At 43.4% G+C, this 15,424-nt stretch overlaps 1 protein-coding gene across 31 annotated transcripts in view; it reads right to left on the bottom strand.

Moving 5' to 3' along the window:
• LOC124040046 (neurexin-1a-like) overlaps positions 1–15,424 on the bottom strand; it is a 77,262-nt gene that overhangs the window by 20,558 nt on the left and 41,280 nt on the right. For 11 of the 31 annotated variants that reach the window (XM_046356778.1, XM_046356780.1, XM_046356783.1 and 8 more), the window contains 10 exons: positions 14,954–14,980; positions 12,928–13,050; positions 12,489–12,638; positions 4,331–4,562; positions 3,851–4,041; positions 3,462–3,635; positions 2,203–2,322; positions 1,918–2,099; positions 1,564–1,735; positions 499–588 (listed from right to left, as the gene is read on the bottom strand). In XM_046356778.1, the coding sequence (XP_046212734.1) occupies positions 499–588; positions 1,564–1,735; positions 1,918–2,099; positions 2,203–2,322; positions 3,462–3,635; positions 3,851–4,041; positions 4,331–4,562; positions 12,489–12,638; positions 12,928–13,050; positions 14,954–14,980 (1,461 nt within the window). Of the gene's footprint in view, positions 1–498; positions 589–1,563; positions 1,736–1,917; positions 2,100–2,202; positions 2,323–2,973; positions 3,001–3,443; positions 3,636–3,850; positions 4,042–4,330; positions 4,563–12,488; positions 12,639–12,927; positions 13,051–14,953; positions 14,981–15,424 lie in introns of all 31 variants that reach the window. The other 20 variants (XM_046356796.1, XM_046356799.1, XM_046356801.1 and 17 more) reach the window with 5 other exon arrangements.

Genomic DNA, 15,424 nt, shown 5'->3' with positions numbered 1-15,424 from the left:
AACAAGACTTAACTAATGTTTAACTGATGGTTTATAAGGACCTATATTAAACATCTTATGAATGGAGTAATGATTAATAGATGATGAATAAACTATTTACTAATCCATTATAAATGTTTTATTACGAGGAGTTACTCTAAAGCGAAGCCTTTAAATGTTTACAATTGGAGAAACAGCATTATGACAGAATCTTAATAAAGCCCTTTTTTATGTACTAGTTTCACAGTTATTCAGATGAATCTTCCCATTGTCCCTTTAACCTGGTATTATCAACCTTTCTCTCTAGCTACAGTTTACAGTAAATTACTGTATTACAGAACAGTACAGTTACACTACAGTTTACACAGTCTGACAATATTACACTCTAACAGCTACTGTAATGTTTAAACTTAGTTATGAATTTAGAATTTTAGATGTTAGTTGATGGTCACAGTTTCAACTTGCTTCCAGGTTGACTTTTAAGCTAAAAGTTTTAAGTAATTTTAATGATGTTTTTACCTTTGTCGAATAGCCAATCGTCAACTACTCGACCGAGTCGATAGGGGATTCTCTGTCTAGCGATGGCCAGGCGCTCGTTATCAATGTTGCCTTTAATTTAAAGATGAAAACACAGTAATTACGCACATCAACACCTGGCACAGGAGCTGGACAACAAAATGAACAGCCATGAAGAGAAAGTCAAAGTCCTGACCAAGGTCCTGTTAGTCGGTGCGAACATTGTTGCTGTGTCTTAATTTCAATAAGAGTTACGATCAGGAGCAGCAACCGAGCGGACATTGACTTTCTGTTCATGGGCTTTGATTTAAAGAGACATTTAAACAGTTAATTATCATCTGACAGACAGGAGTTTAGAGAGTTTGATAAAACCACAGAATAATAACGATAATCATTGTTAAAGCTAACAGATCAACCCTCATACACCTCTCTGTCTAGTGTTTAGCCGTTTAGCTAACATCTAACTAAATAACTCTCGAAAATATATGATTACTACTTTTATATAAAAACAACAACAAAATGTTTAAAAACCCAATGCAAAAAAAATAAAAATACAATCATTTTTTCTTTGTTTTTTTTCAGTCTAGTTTACTCAGAAAATGAAATGTTTATTGTGTTGCTGTTTGGCCAAATGCCCCAATGGCTATTATTATTTTTATTTTTAAATAAAACACAACTACTACCTGTATTAAATGTTTACATGGTTCATTTACGTATCACACTATTTAACATAGCAACATAAATTACCAGTCATGTCAGTACAGACTCCCTGGAGTCAAGGCAACCTGGGGAAGTGTTACTTCATGTGTCTTTTTTAAATGTTTTAACAGGAAAATTACATCATAACATAGACATTTGATCTTCAGCAAGTCATAACAAAAGTCCTAATAGTAACGTAGCTATGATGTAGTAATAACATCAGCAACAGCAACATTACAACACCCTTATATTAATACTGAAAGAAATACTTACGGTATACAGTCACTTCTTTTTATTCAGGAAGTAAAGCGAAGCCCTGTAGTGTGATTGGCTGTGACAGGCGGGGTGTAGGCTGTGGTCGGTCCTTACCTGAGGGGTAACGCTCTATGATTGGCAGGTCGTCCAGCTGCAGGGTTGCGTTGCCTCCGCTGCGGGTAAACCGAACTATGTGGTACTTCCCATCATTAACGGATTTAGCAGTCTCTTCAATGTTGATGTCATCTGTCCCCACGTTAAACACTACCCTAATATTTCCTTTATCCTGAGGAGTGAAAAATAGACAGAGAGAGAGAGAGAGAGATCAAGGTACAGAAAGGGATAGAGAAAGAGGATAGGAAGGGAGGATTTATAGTTGGTAGTGTAGCAGAGTGCTGATTTGAGGAAGACAGAGCGCAGTTCCACGGGGATTTTGTAGAGGCCAATGTTAAACAATGTAATCCTTACTATCTGTAGCTGTAGGTAGTCCCCCAGTCCCGAGGCACTGTCGACCCGTAGCAGGGTAGCGTGTTTCTGCTGTGTGCTGAAGCCCAGTGCGAGCCGGTCAGCCCGTGTACTGGGGCGCTCGTTAGGAGGCCAGGTGTACACAATCACACCCCCATCACGGCCAAAGATATACGTGGTCCCCGCTGTGGACAACAGATTTACATGACTTGTTGTCAAATGAGCAGAAACAGGATGTAGTAAACAGGAAATAGGTCATAGGACTAGAAGAAGAAAAAAGTGACTCACCGTCATTGCAGAGCGGTCCTCCGAATGATGTCATACTGCAATCACAGCTAAATCCCTCCCACTGCTGCAAACACACGCCCTGATTGGAGCAAGAGTCTTCCTGACAGGTAGTACTGGGACCTGGAAAGACAAATCCTTTAACTTCTAAACGATGAAGGCTAATGTCAACCAAAGGCTGCTGAAAGTAAGAAAATAATCAGAATAAGCCCTTAAAAATGCTCTGGTTAAAATCGACAAGAAAGAATATATTAATTCCAAAATCTTTGTGAATCATTCCATTAAGAGGTGATCCTCATTGAAAATGAATAGCACTTTTGGATTGTTGAATTGGATATCCAATTCACTGGACATCCTGTAGCTGTCCATGAGGTTGGCCAGCCCTAGGTTAGATACAGGGAGGGAGAGGTCAAACAGAAGAGGGTGGGGTTAGAAGCAGGGGGTGGGGTTAGAATCATGCTTCCAAGTGAAGGAGGTGCAGGGTGTGTGGTCTAAATTAAACAGTAATGGCGTCACTGAGGGGATGATGTCACTATGGTGACGTGGACAGGTTACGTCAGAACACACCACACACATGCACCCACAAATGTAACCGAGGTGGCTTGCGTAATGGGTACCCTTGCCTGAGACCTGAGCACATACGTTAGCTGAGCAAATGCCTAAACTTTAGCTTAGCAGGCTAACACAGACGTGTGGTGCGCAGGAGGCCCAGGTTCGAACCCAGTCGATCACAAGCGCACACAGACACATACACGCACACACAGAGCGATCTACCTTGCAAGTCAGCTTTCATCAATGCAACTTTCGCCAGCCGAAAACAAAAACAAAACAACGACAAGCAAAATATGTTAGATGGTTAGTAAAAGCAAAGCATAGAAATGCCTGTAAAAAAAAAACGAACAAAAAAACGGAGAGAGCAAAAGAGAGAGAAAGAGGGAAGAGAAAGACAGATGCCAAAACAAGGGGGACAATCTCCAACATAATAAAAACAGCTGTTAGCTGGAGCAATAGTGAAGGAATGAGTAAAAAAAAAAGAAGAAGCTATGAAATGCATTGGTAAGGAGAAAGTCCTGGTATGTGTGTGTCTCTATACTTTTTGTTGTGTAGGTACTCATGGTTTGTTTGTGTGTGTGTGTGTGTGTGTGTGTGTGTGTGTGTGTGTGTGTGTGTGTGTGTGTGTGTGTGTGTGTGTGTGTGTGTGTGTGTGTGTGTGTGTGTGTGTGTGTGTGTGTGTGTGTGTGTACCTGTGTGTGTGTGTGTACCTTCACAGCCCCTCTCCACTTGTCCGGTGGTAGCTAGAGCATCGGCCAGCAGGTCGGGTAGTCGGCCGTTAAGGTCAACGGTTGCTAAGCAACCCTGGAAGCCTTCCCGGGAGTGGACGAGCTTGGGAAGGTCCCTATACATCTCCTTAGCCACCCCCCCTACGTACAGGTCACCTATAGGAACACAGCATAACTTGAGTGACAGCTCCATGCGACAAAAAAAAAAGTATCTCTTAGCTGACAGTACTGCCCTCTGCTGTTAGGGAACAAGGGCTGAGGCAGAGAGATTCCATAGTAGTAGAAGGGTAGTATGGTATGTACAGTGTGTGTGTGTGTGTGTGTGTGTGTGTGTGTGTGTGTGTGTGTGTGTGTGTGTGTGTGTGTGTTACCTTTGAGATCCAGGTTCTTGGCCCCCATAGTGGTCTGTGTAGTGACCTTGGTATCTATCTTAACAGTGTGCAGGTTGTTGGTGTCTCTGGATATGAGCACATTGTGCCAGTGGTTGTCATTCAGAGGAGAGTTGGAGTTCCCTTTGATCAGGTGTGCCCCATTCCCCAGGTCAGACACATAGTGGAGGTAGCTGGGGAGGGTGATTAGGATTAGAATATTATAATATGAACTGTATATCCATGAGTTGTCGAGTTGTCCCACTCTGACATGTCCCTTCACCAAATTATTTCAACCTCCGTTGTACAGTATCAGTAATGTAAATAGTAGCTATAGGGAGTTCGCTAGTTAGCTATAAACTGTTGTACAGTATCAGTAATGTCAATTGTAGCTATAGGTAGTTAGCTATCCTCTGTTGTACGGAATCGGTAGTAGACAGACTACAGTATCAATAGGTAGTTAAGTAAGTAATTATGCCGTACCCTTTGACCAGCTCCACCACTATGAAGTCGTTTCCGTCTCCTCTGTTGTAGAGTACGAGTCCGTCAGGGGAGGTGGTTTTGAACTGGAGGAACAGGTGCATGGAGTAGTAGGCCTGGAGCGTGGGCAGGGTCACGTAGCTCGACCGTGACCTGAACGTAACCGGGTCCGCCACGATGCTCTTATAACCAATCACAGCGTTCAGTTCGCAATAGTCGATGTCACCATTCTTACCTAGGATCAAGAGGACCAAGGATGAGATGTGCATGTGTTCTCTGGTCTTACGGTGGTCTATATAAGGCGTGTCATTCAGCATGAGGTGTGTGGAGTTGTGTACAGTGCATTCAGAAAGCATTCGCACCCCTTGACTTTTTCCACATTTTGTTGTTACAGCCTAAATTTAAAATGGATCAAATTTAGATTTTTGTCCTCACTGGCCAACACACAATACCCCATAATGTTAAAGTAGAATTATGTTTTTGAAGTGTTTACAAATGAATAGAAAATGAAAACCTGAAGTATTCAACTACTTTGATATGGTAAGCCTAAATACAGTGGGGCAAAAAAGTATTTAGTCAGCCACCCATTGTGCAAGTTCTCCCACTTAAAAAGATGAGAGAGGCCTGTAATTTTCATCACAGGTACACTTCAACTATGACAGACAAAATGAGAAACAAAATCCAGAAAATCACATTGTAGGATTTTTAATGCATTTATTTGCAAATTATGTTGGAAAATAAGTATTTGGTCACCTACAAACAAGCAAGATTTCTGTCTCTCACAGACCTGTAACTTCTTCTTTAAGAGGCTCCTCTGTCCTCCACTCGTTACCTGTATTAATGGCACCTGTTTGAACTTGTTATCTGTATAAAAGACACCTGTCCACAACCTTAAACAGTCACACTCCAAACTCCACTATGGCCAAGACCAAAGAGCTGTCAAAGGACACCAGAAACAAAATTGTAGACCTGCACCAGTCTGGGAAGACTGAATCTGCAATAGATATGCAGTTGGTTTGAAGAAATCAACTGTGGGAGCAATTATTAGGAAATGGAAGACATACAAGACCACTGATAATCTCCCTCGATCTGGGGCTCCACGCAAGATCTCACCCCGTGGGATCAAAATGATCACAAGAACGGTGAGCAAAAATCCCAGAACCACACGGGGGTTCCTAGTGAATGACCTGCAGAGAGCTGGGACCAAAGTGACAAAGCCCACCATCAGCAAGGGCATTGAAGATGAAACGTGGCTGGGTCTTTCAGCATGACAATGATCCCAAACACACGGTCCGGGCAACGAAGGAGTGGCTTCGTAAGAAGCATTTCAAGGTCCTGGAGTGGCCTAGCCAGTCTCCAGATCTCAACCCCATAGAAAATCTTTGGAGGGAGTTGAAAGTCCGTGTTGCCCAGCAACAGCCCCAAAACATCACTGCTCTAGAGGAGATCTGCATGGAGGAATGGTCCAAAATACCAGCAACAGTGTGTGAAAACCTTGTGTAGACTTACAGAAAACATTTGACCTCTGTCATTGCCAACAAAGGGTATATAACAAAGTATTGAGATAAACTTTTGTTGTTGACCAAATACTTATTTTCCACCATAATTTGCAAATAAATTCATAAAAAATCCTACAATGTGATTTTCTGGATTTTGTTCTTTTCATTTTGTCTGTTATAGTTGAAGTGTACCTATGATGAAAATTACAGGCCTCTCTCATCTTTTTAAGTGGGAGAACATGCACAATTGGTGGCTGACTAATTACTTTTTTGCCCCACTGTATGTAAGTAGTAAATAAATAAGTAAAAGTAAAAATGTGCTTACCAAGTCACATAATAAATTGCATGGACTCACCCAATGAGCAATAACAGTGTTTAACATGATTTTTGAATGACTATCTCATCTCTGTACCCTACACATACAGATAATTGTAAGGTCCCTTAGTCGAGCAGTGAATTTCAAACCCAGGGAGGTTTTCCAATGCCTTGCAAAGAAGGGAACCTATGGTTAGATAGGGGGAAAAAAGCAGACATTAAATATCCCTTTGGGCATGGTGAAGTTATTAATTACTCTGGATGGTGTATCACTACACCCAGTCACTACAAAGATACAGACGTCCTTCCTACCTCATTTGCCAGATAGGAAAGAAACCAATCAGGGATTTCACCATGAGGCTAATGGTGAGTTTAATACAGATACAGAGTTTAATGGCTGTGATAGGAGAAAACTGAGGATGGATCAATACTAACTTAACTGACAGAGTGTAAAGAATGAAGCCTGTACAGAATACAAATATTCCAAAACATGTATCCTGTTTGCAACAAGGCACGAAAGTAATGTTGCAAAAAATGTGGCAAAGAAATGTACTTTTTGTCCTGAATACAAAGTCATATGTTTGAGGCAAATCCAATACACCACAGTACTGAGTACCACTCTCCATATTTTCAAGCATAGTGGTGTCTGCATCATGTTATGGGTATGCTTGTAACCGTTAAGGACTGGGGAGTTTTTCAGGATAAAAAAAGAATGGAGCTAAGCCCAGGCAATATCCTAGAGGAAAACGTGGTTCAGTCAGATACTGGGAGATTAAATCACATTTCAGCAGGACAGTAACCGAAACACAAGGCCAAATCTACACTGGAGCCGCTTACCAAAAAGACAGTCAATGTTCCTGTGGCCGAGTTACAGTTTTGACTTAAATGGCCTTGAAAATCTATGGCAACCTACAAATGGTTGTCTAGCAATGATCAACAACAATTTGACAGAGCTTGAAGAATTTAGTGCAAATGTTGCACAATCCAGACTTACCCAGAAAGACTCAGAGCTGTAATCGCCAAAGGTCATTCTGTATTGACTCGAGGTGTTGAATACTTATCTAATCAAGGTATCTTAGTGTTTTATTTTCATTATTTATTTTTACAAATGTTAAAATGTTTTGTACACTTTGACATTACAGAGTATTTTGAGTAAATCGTTGACAATTAAATCCATTGTAATCCCACTTCCTAACACCACAAAATGTGGAAAAAGTCAAGGGGTGTGAATACTTTCTGAAGGCACTATATGTGTAAGGTTTGTGTGTTGGTATAAGTTGTGTGTGTAGGTGTGTGCTCTGTCCTTCCAGAGGTCTACGTAGGGCATGCCGTTGAGGGTGAGGTCTGTGTAGGTATGTCTACACATTGATTCAAGTATACTGCATTCAGAAAGTAATCAGACCCCTTGATTTTTTCCACATTTTGTTACGTTAAAGCTTTATTCTAAAATTGATTACATCGTTTCCACACTTATAAATCTATCCTCAATACCCCATAATGACAAAGCAAAAACAGGTTTTTAGAAATATTTGCAAACTTTTGCAAAATTTTAGTGAGTACTTTGTTGTAGCACCTTTGGCAGCGATTAGCCTCGAGTCTTCTTGGGTATCCCATTATTTTCTGCAGATCCACTCAAGCTCTGTCAGGTTGGATGGGGAGCGTCGCTGCACAGCTATTTTTTAGGTATTTCCAGAGATGTTAGGTAGGGTTCAAGTCTGTGCTCTGGCTGGGCCACTCAAGGATATTCAGAGACGTGTCCTGAAGCCACTCTTGCATTGTCTTGGCTGTGTGCTTGGGGTTATTGTCCTGTTGGAAGGTGAACCGAGTTCCTGAGGTCCTGAGTTCTCTGGAGCAAGTTTTCATCAAGGATCTCTCTGTACTTTGCTCCATTTATCATTTATTTATCCTTACTAGTTTCCCAGTCCCTGCCGCTGAAAAACATCCCCACTCATACTGCTGCCACCACCATCCTTCACTGTAGGGATCGTGGAGGGTTTCCTCCAGACGTGACACTTGGCATTCAGGTCAAAGAGTTCAATCTTGGTTTCATCAGTCCAGAGAATCTTGTTTCTCATGGTCTGAAAGTCCTTTAGGTGCCTTTTGGCAAACTCCACGCGTGCAGTCATGTGCCTTTTACTGAGGAGTGGCTTCCGTCTGGACACTCTAACATAAAGGCCTGATTGGTGGAGTGCTGCAGAGATGGTTGTCCTTCTGGAAGGTTCTCTAATCTCCACAGAGGAACTCTGGAGCTCTGTCAGAGTGACCATCGGGTTCTTGGTCACCTCCCTAAACAAGTCCTATCTCGCCCGATTGCTCAGTTTGGCCGGGTGGCCAGCTCTAGGAAGATTCTTGGTGGTTCTTGGGGACCTTCAATGCTGCAGACATGTTTTGGTAGCCTTCCCCAGATCTGTGCCTCGACACAATCCTGTCCCGGAGCTCTACGGACAATTCCTATGACCTCATTGCTTGGTTTTTGCTCTGACATGCACTGTCAACTCTGAGACCTTATATAGACAGGTGTGTGCCTTTCCAAATCATGTTGAATCAATTGAATTTACCACAGGCGGACTCCAGTGAAGTTGTAGAAACATCTCGAGGATGATCAATGGAAACAGGATGCACCTGAGCTCAATTTCGAGTCTACTAGCAAAGGGTCTGAATACTTATGTAAATAAGGTATTCTGTTTTTTAATATGAATACATCTGTTAAAATTTCTAAAAACCTGTTTTTCTTTGTCATTGTGGGGTATTGTGTGTAGATTGATGAGGAAAACAATGAGTTTAATCCATTTTAGAATAAGGCAGTAACATAACAAAATGTGGAAAAAGTCAAAGGGTCTGAATACTTTCCGATGGCACTGTATGTGTGTGTAAGGTGTGTGTAGGCGTGTGTTCTGTATCCTTACAGAGGTCTATAGGGAATGCCTATAGGTTTTACAGCGGCCTACGTATGGCGTGTCATTCAGCGTAAGTGCAGATGTGTATGTTTAAGGTGTGTGGGTATAAGTAGTGTTGGTAGTTGAATACTCTGTTCTTACAGAGGTCTGGGGCATGCCGTTGAGGGTTCAGGTGTGTGTAAGGCAGGGGTGTCAAACTCATCTGGCCCCGGGGGCCGCATTCAGCCTTCAACAAGGTCCGGAGGGCCGCACAAAAAATTGGCTATATTTCCTCGCTGTGAACATTTTCGATGCTCCCTGACTGTCTAGCTTTCATTTGGGTGATTATTAGCAAGCTGGACACAGTCAATAAACTGTATGAATATACAATAGGTCCATTATCCTTCCTACACAGTTTCGATTTGGTTTTAGTCATTGTTAAGTATTTTAGTCGTTTTCCCCCACGGAGTGTTTAAAACACTAGGAACACCTTCCTAATATTTGGTTACCCCCCCTTGCCCTTAGAACAGCCTCAATTCTAAAAACATGAAGAACACCTTCCTAATATTCAGTTGCAACCCTCCCCCTTTGCCTTTAGAACAGCCTCAATTTGTCGGGGCATGACCTCTACAAGGTGTTGAAAGCATCCCATAGGGATGCTGGCCCATGTTGACTCAAGTTGGCTGGATGTCCTTTGGGGTTGGGCCATTCTTGATACACGTGGGATATCAATCAATCAAATGTATTTATAAAGCCCTTTTTACAGCAGCAGATGTCACAAAGTACTTATATAGTAATCCAGCCTAAAACCCCAAACAGCAATGCAGGTGTAGAAGTACAGTGGCTAGGAAAAAACTCCCTAGAAGCAGGAACCTAGGAAGAAACCTAGAGAGGAACCAGGCTCTGAGGGGTGGCCAGTCCTCTTCTGGCTGTGCTGGTGGAGATTATACAGTGCCTTGCAAAAGTATTAATCTCCCTTGGTGTTTTTCCTATTTAGTTGCATTACAACCTGTAATTTAAATGGATTTTTATTTGGATTTCATGTAATGGACATACACAAAATAGTCCAAACTGGTGAAGTGAAATGAAAAAAATAACTTGTTACATTTTTTGTTTTAAATTTATCCGTTATTTTGCCAGGTATGTTGACTGAGAACACGTTCTCATTTTCAGCAACGACCTGGGTAATAGTTACAGGGGAGAGGAGGGGGATGAATGAGCCAATTGTAAATGAGGGATTATTAGGTGACCGTGATGGTTTGAGGGACAGATTGGGAATTTAGCCAGGACACCAGTGTTAATACCCCTACTCTTACGATAAGTGCCATGGGATCTTTAATGACCTCAGAGAGTCAGGACACCCATTTAACGTCCCATCCGAAAGACGGCACCCTACACAGGGCAGTGCCCTGGGGCATTGGGATAATGTTTTAGACCAGAGGAAAGAGTGTCTCCTACTGGCCCTCCAACATTTAAAATGGAAAAAATGTGTGTATTCAACCCCTTTGCTATGAAGTCCCTAAATAAGATCTGGTGCAACCAATTACCTTCAGAAGTCACATAATTAATTAACCAAAGTCCACCTGCGTGCAATCTAAGTGTCACATGATCTGTAACATGATCTCAGTATATATATATATACACATACCTGATCTGAAAGGACCCAGAGACTGCAACATCTCTAAGCAAGAGGCATCACCAAGCAAGTGGCACCATGAACACCAAGGAGCTCCCCAAACAGGTCAGGGACAAAGTTGTGGAGAAGTACAGATCAGGGTTGGGTTATAAAAAAATATCCGGAACTTTGAACATCCCACGGAGCACCATTAAATCCATTATTAAAAAATGGAAAGAATATGGCACCACAACAAACCTGCCAAAAGAGGGCCGCCCACCAAAACTGACAGACCAGGCCAGGAGGGCATTAATCAGAGAGGCAACAAAGAGACCAAAGATAACCCTGAAGGAGCTGCAAAGCTCCACAGCGGAGATTGGAGTATCTGTCCATAGGGCCACTTTAAGCTGTAAACTCCACAGAGCTGGGCTTTACGGAAGAGCGGCCAGAAAAAAAGCCATTGTTTAAAGAAAAATATAAGCAAACATGTTTGGTGTTCGCCAAAAGGCATGTAGGAGACTCCCCAAACATATGGAAGAAGGTACTCTGGTCAGATGAGATTAAAATAGCGCTTTTAGGCCAAGGAAAATGCTATGTCTGGCGCAAACCCAAACCCTCTCATCACCCCGAGACAACCATCCTCACAGTGAAGCATGGTGGTGGCAGCATCATGCTGTGAGGATGTTTTTCATCAGCAGGGACTGGGAAACTGGTCAGAATTGAAGGAATGATGAATGGCGCTAAATACAGGGAAATTCTTGAGGAAAAACTGTTTGTCTTCCAGAGATTTGAGACTGGGATGGAGGTTTACCTTCCAGCAGGACAATGATACTAAGCATACTGCTAAAGCAGCACTCGAGTGGTATAAGGTGAAATATTTAAATGTCTTGGAATGGCCTCGTCAAAGCCCATCCAATTGAGAATCTGTTGTAGGACTTAAAGTTGCTGTACACCAGTGGAACCCATCCAACTGGAAGGAGCTGGAGCATTTTTTCCTTGAAGATTGGGCACAAATCCCAGTGGCTAGATGTGCCAAGCTTATAGAGCTATACCCCAAGAGACTTGCAGCTGTAATTGCTGCAAAAGGTGGCTCTACAAAGTATTGACTTAGGAGGGAAGGGGGGTGAATAGTTATGCATGTTCAAGTTTTCCTTCTTTTGTCTTATTTCATGTTTGTTTCACAATAAAAAATATTTTGCATCTTCAAAGTGGTAGTAGGCATGTTGTGTAAATGAAATGATACAAACCTCGCAAAAAATACATTTTAATTACAGGTTGTAAGTCGCTCTGGATAAGAGCGTCTGCTAAATGACTTAAATGTAAATGTAAGGCAACAAAATAGGAAAAATGCCAAGGGGGGTGAATACTTTCGCAAGCCACTGTAAGAGTACATAGCCATTAAGGGAAACTGTTGAGTGTGAACAACTCTACAGTGTTGCAGTTCTTGACCCAAACTGGTGCTCCTGGCACCTCCTACCATACCCTGTTCAAATGTACTTCCATTTCTTTGTCCCGACCATTCACCCCCTGAACGGCACAATCCGTCCACAATCCATGTCTTCAATGTCTTTAGGTTTAAAAATCCTTCTTTAACATGTCTCCCACCCTTCATCTACACGGATTGAAGTGGATTTAACAGGTGACATCAATAAGCAATCATAGCTTTCATCTGTCACCTGGATTCACCTGGTCAGTTTATGTCATGGAAAGACCAGGTGTCCTTAATGTTTTGTATTTGTACACATATATATTTATTATTTCTTACTCAAACCACCGGCCTACGGGCTGTATGTTTGACACCCCTGGTGTAAGGTGTGCGTGCGTAAGGCGTGTGTAGGTGTGTACTCTGTCCTTACAGAGGTCTATGTAAGGCATCCCGTTGAGGGTGAGGCCCTGCAGATGCCCTATGAAGTTGGAGGGCACAGCGGGCATGAAGCGCTTCTCCGTCACAATGCCTGTCTCCACGTTGTGGAACTCCAGCTGGGTGTGGTCGCCTGCCATCTGACCTGGAGGGGTTAGAGGTCAGGGGTCAGGGGAGAGATTAGCAGACCGGGGTCAAATACATTCAAACACTTGAGGTGCGCTTGATTTAGCTTGACCAGCGTCTCGGGTGAGTGGAGTTTGCACTTTTGGGAATATTCCTTTGGTTACATTGGACCAGGTAAGCTAAATACAAGACACTTTAAGTGCTTGTATGTATTTAAGCCAGGTCTGCAGGTTATGGGTTTGAGGACAGTGGTTAAGGTTAGGACTGAAAGGTCAGGGTTGACAGTGTTGGGGGGTTGCTATGGTTACCTTCTACAGGTTGCAGGTCGTCGACGGTGAGTTTGAGGCTTTTCCCACGACGCACCACTCTGACCGTGTGCCACTCATTATCATTCAGCCCCACCCCCGCAAAGATGGTCTCTGGACCCTTACCTACACACATTCCAGTTAGTTAATACACACACATACCTGTACACAGACAAACACCTTAGACATTCTTTCACACACCCACACAGGCACACAGGTAGGCAGGCACACACACCCATGTCTCCTGCCATAGAGTCCTACCGTTTCAGCCACATGGTGGCACTAGATATTCAGCCCTGTAGCTAGAAGGGCTTGATGGAGAGCTGGCATACAGCAGGAAGAATATTCTCCATCCATCGCTCTCTTTTTCCCTCCCGTCTTCTCTCCCTCTTTGTCTCACTGTCCATCTCTCTCTCTATGTCTCTCTCTCTCTCTCTCTCTCTCTCTCTCTCTCTCTCTCTCTCTCTCTCTCTGTCAGTCCTTTCATCCCCCCTCTCAGTACATCTCTCCTCATTTCTTGTCTCCCCCTGTCAGTCTTTCTCTCTCTCTCTCTCAAATAGTGAAAACTCGCCAGGCTAGACCAGTGTGTGTGTGTGTGTGTGTGGAGGGGTGTGGGGGTGGGGTGGGTGGGAGGGGTGGGGGTTGACATATAGGAGTGATGATAAGGCGAGAGGTAAACAGCCTGACAGATTCTGCTGTGGGAAATGTCAGCACCATGACACACACAGACACAAACACATAGCATATTGCTGCATGTGTGAGGTCTCTCTGTGTGTGTACATGCATGTGTGAGTGTGTGTGTGAGGTGTGTTAGGTGTGATTAGTTTTCAGGAGAGGACAGAGGGCTCCCCTGAGGAGTCTCAGCTGTGCTCTGGGCATGAGCATCTCATCCTGTTACCATGGATCACCGCCTGAGTGTGTGTGTGTGTGTGTGTGTGTGTGTGTGTGTGTGTGTGTGTGTGTGTGTGTGTGTGTGTGTGTGTGTGTGTGTGTGTGTGTGTGTGTGTGTGTGTGTGAGATGGGGTGAATGGGCTTATGTGAGTATGAGGCAGTGATCCATGTCAACTCGAGAACAGCCAGGACACACACTCACTCGCACACACTCACAGGACCATGGAATGTGGTCATGGAAGAGAGGCTAATTGCGGAACCAATGTCTATGGACCTTATAGAAATCAAATGTATGAAATACATTGTCCTTTTGCACGCCCATAGACTGAATGGTGACATTATCATTGAGTTATTGAATGGTATGAACTCTTGTTATGTTTTATAATCAACTCAGAATATGAAGTTCTTTCCATGGCAGTATTTTAGACTCAAAATGGCTGATAACTCAGGATCATTAGAAAATCATAATCCATTTTGAAGGTTTATATGCTTATAAAAAGCATTATGTTACATACTGCAGATGGAGATAAGAAAGTCGGCTAGTATTGTTCCCATGGCAACACCTTCTCCCTTTGAGAGTACCAGGATACCGTCATAGAGCCGTCTTCCGTGGTGAAAGGACAAACACACACACACACACAGAGCTCAAGTCACGAAAACAACATCCAGACAAACCAAGCCCTCAGACAGAGGGAGAGAGGAAGGGATGGATGGAGGGATGTAAAGGGATGGAGGGATAGAGTCTTTTGTTTCCGGCGTGAAGGAGACATAATTACCCAGAAGCCCTAAGAAGCTTTCAGTCAATCCCCGTGATGGAACTCCACACCTTCACACTCCTCGGTACATCTCTGTCTCTCACTCTCTCTTTTCCCTTGGCTCTCCTCTGTCTTCCCTCTGTACCTATTTTTCCTGTTCCCTCTTGCCTCCTTCACTAACACCCCCCCCCCCTTTCCTTTCTCGCTCTTCTCTCTTGCCTTTTCTCTAAAATGGCTGCCTTAGTCACCCTGGACTCTAGAAGAAGCATACAGTCGTACATCCACGAACACACACACACATTCAAACACACGCGCTCACTAACACACACACGCTCACAAACACACACGTACTGAGAGGTAGTGTGAGATGGGGCGTGACTTACTGGCAGTACAGTTAATCCTGATACAGTCTGGAGGGAGAGCAGAGCAGAGGGTTAACGCTGCACAAACACAGAATACCACGCGCTGGGGACAAACACACCAACACACGCTACACACCTCACTGAGAACACACACTCTCCCCATCTCCTGGGGGTAAGCTGGGAGGGGGTTACGGGCCAATCAGAGCAGAGGATATGGCGTTCTGCAATCTGCTCTAAGCAAATGGCATAACAGGACAGTGAATCCAGCAGATAAGATTAGTTGATCTCTGAATTGGCTTGCTCTGTAATTGGCTGAGGGAGAGTGAGAGGTTTCAGTATAAACGGTGTGTCATTGGCTACTCTGGTCAGAGTGATGGCCTCAGTGACCATGACATCCATAACATCAGGACACTGAGGTCGGCGTGGCCCCATATTTCCATCACCTAGCAACAGAGTACCAAATCCCGCCCCTGGTGGAGCAGAGGCTCATGG

Source organism: Oncorhynchus gorbuscha, linkage group LG07, assembly GCF_021184085.1.
Source record: "Oncorhynchus gorbuscha isolate QuinsamMale2020 ecotype Even-year linkage group LG07, OgorEven_v1.0, whole genome shotgun sequence".
Lineage (NCBI taxonomy): Eukaryota > Metazoa > Chordata > Actinopteri > Salmoniformes > Salmonidae > Oncorhynchus > Oncorhynchus gorbuscha.
This window is presented reverse-complemented; position numbering and strand designations above follow the sequence as displayed.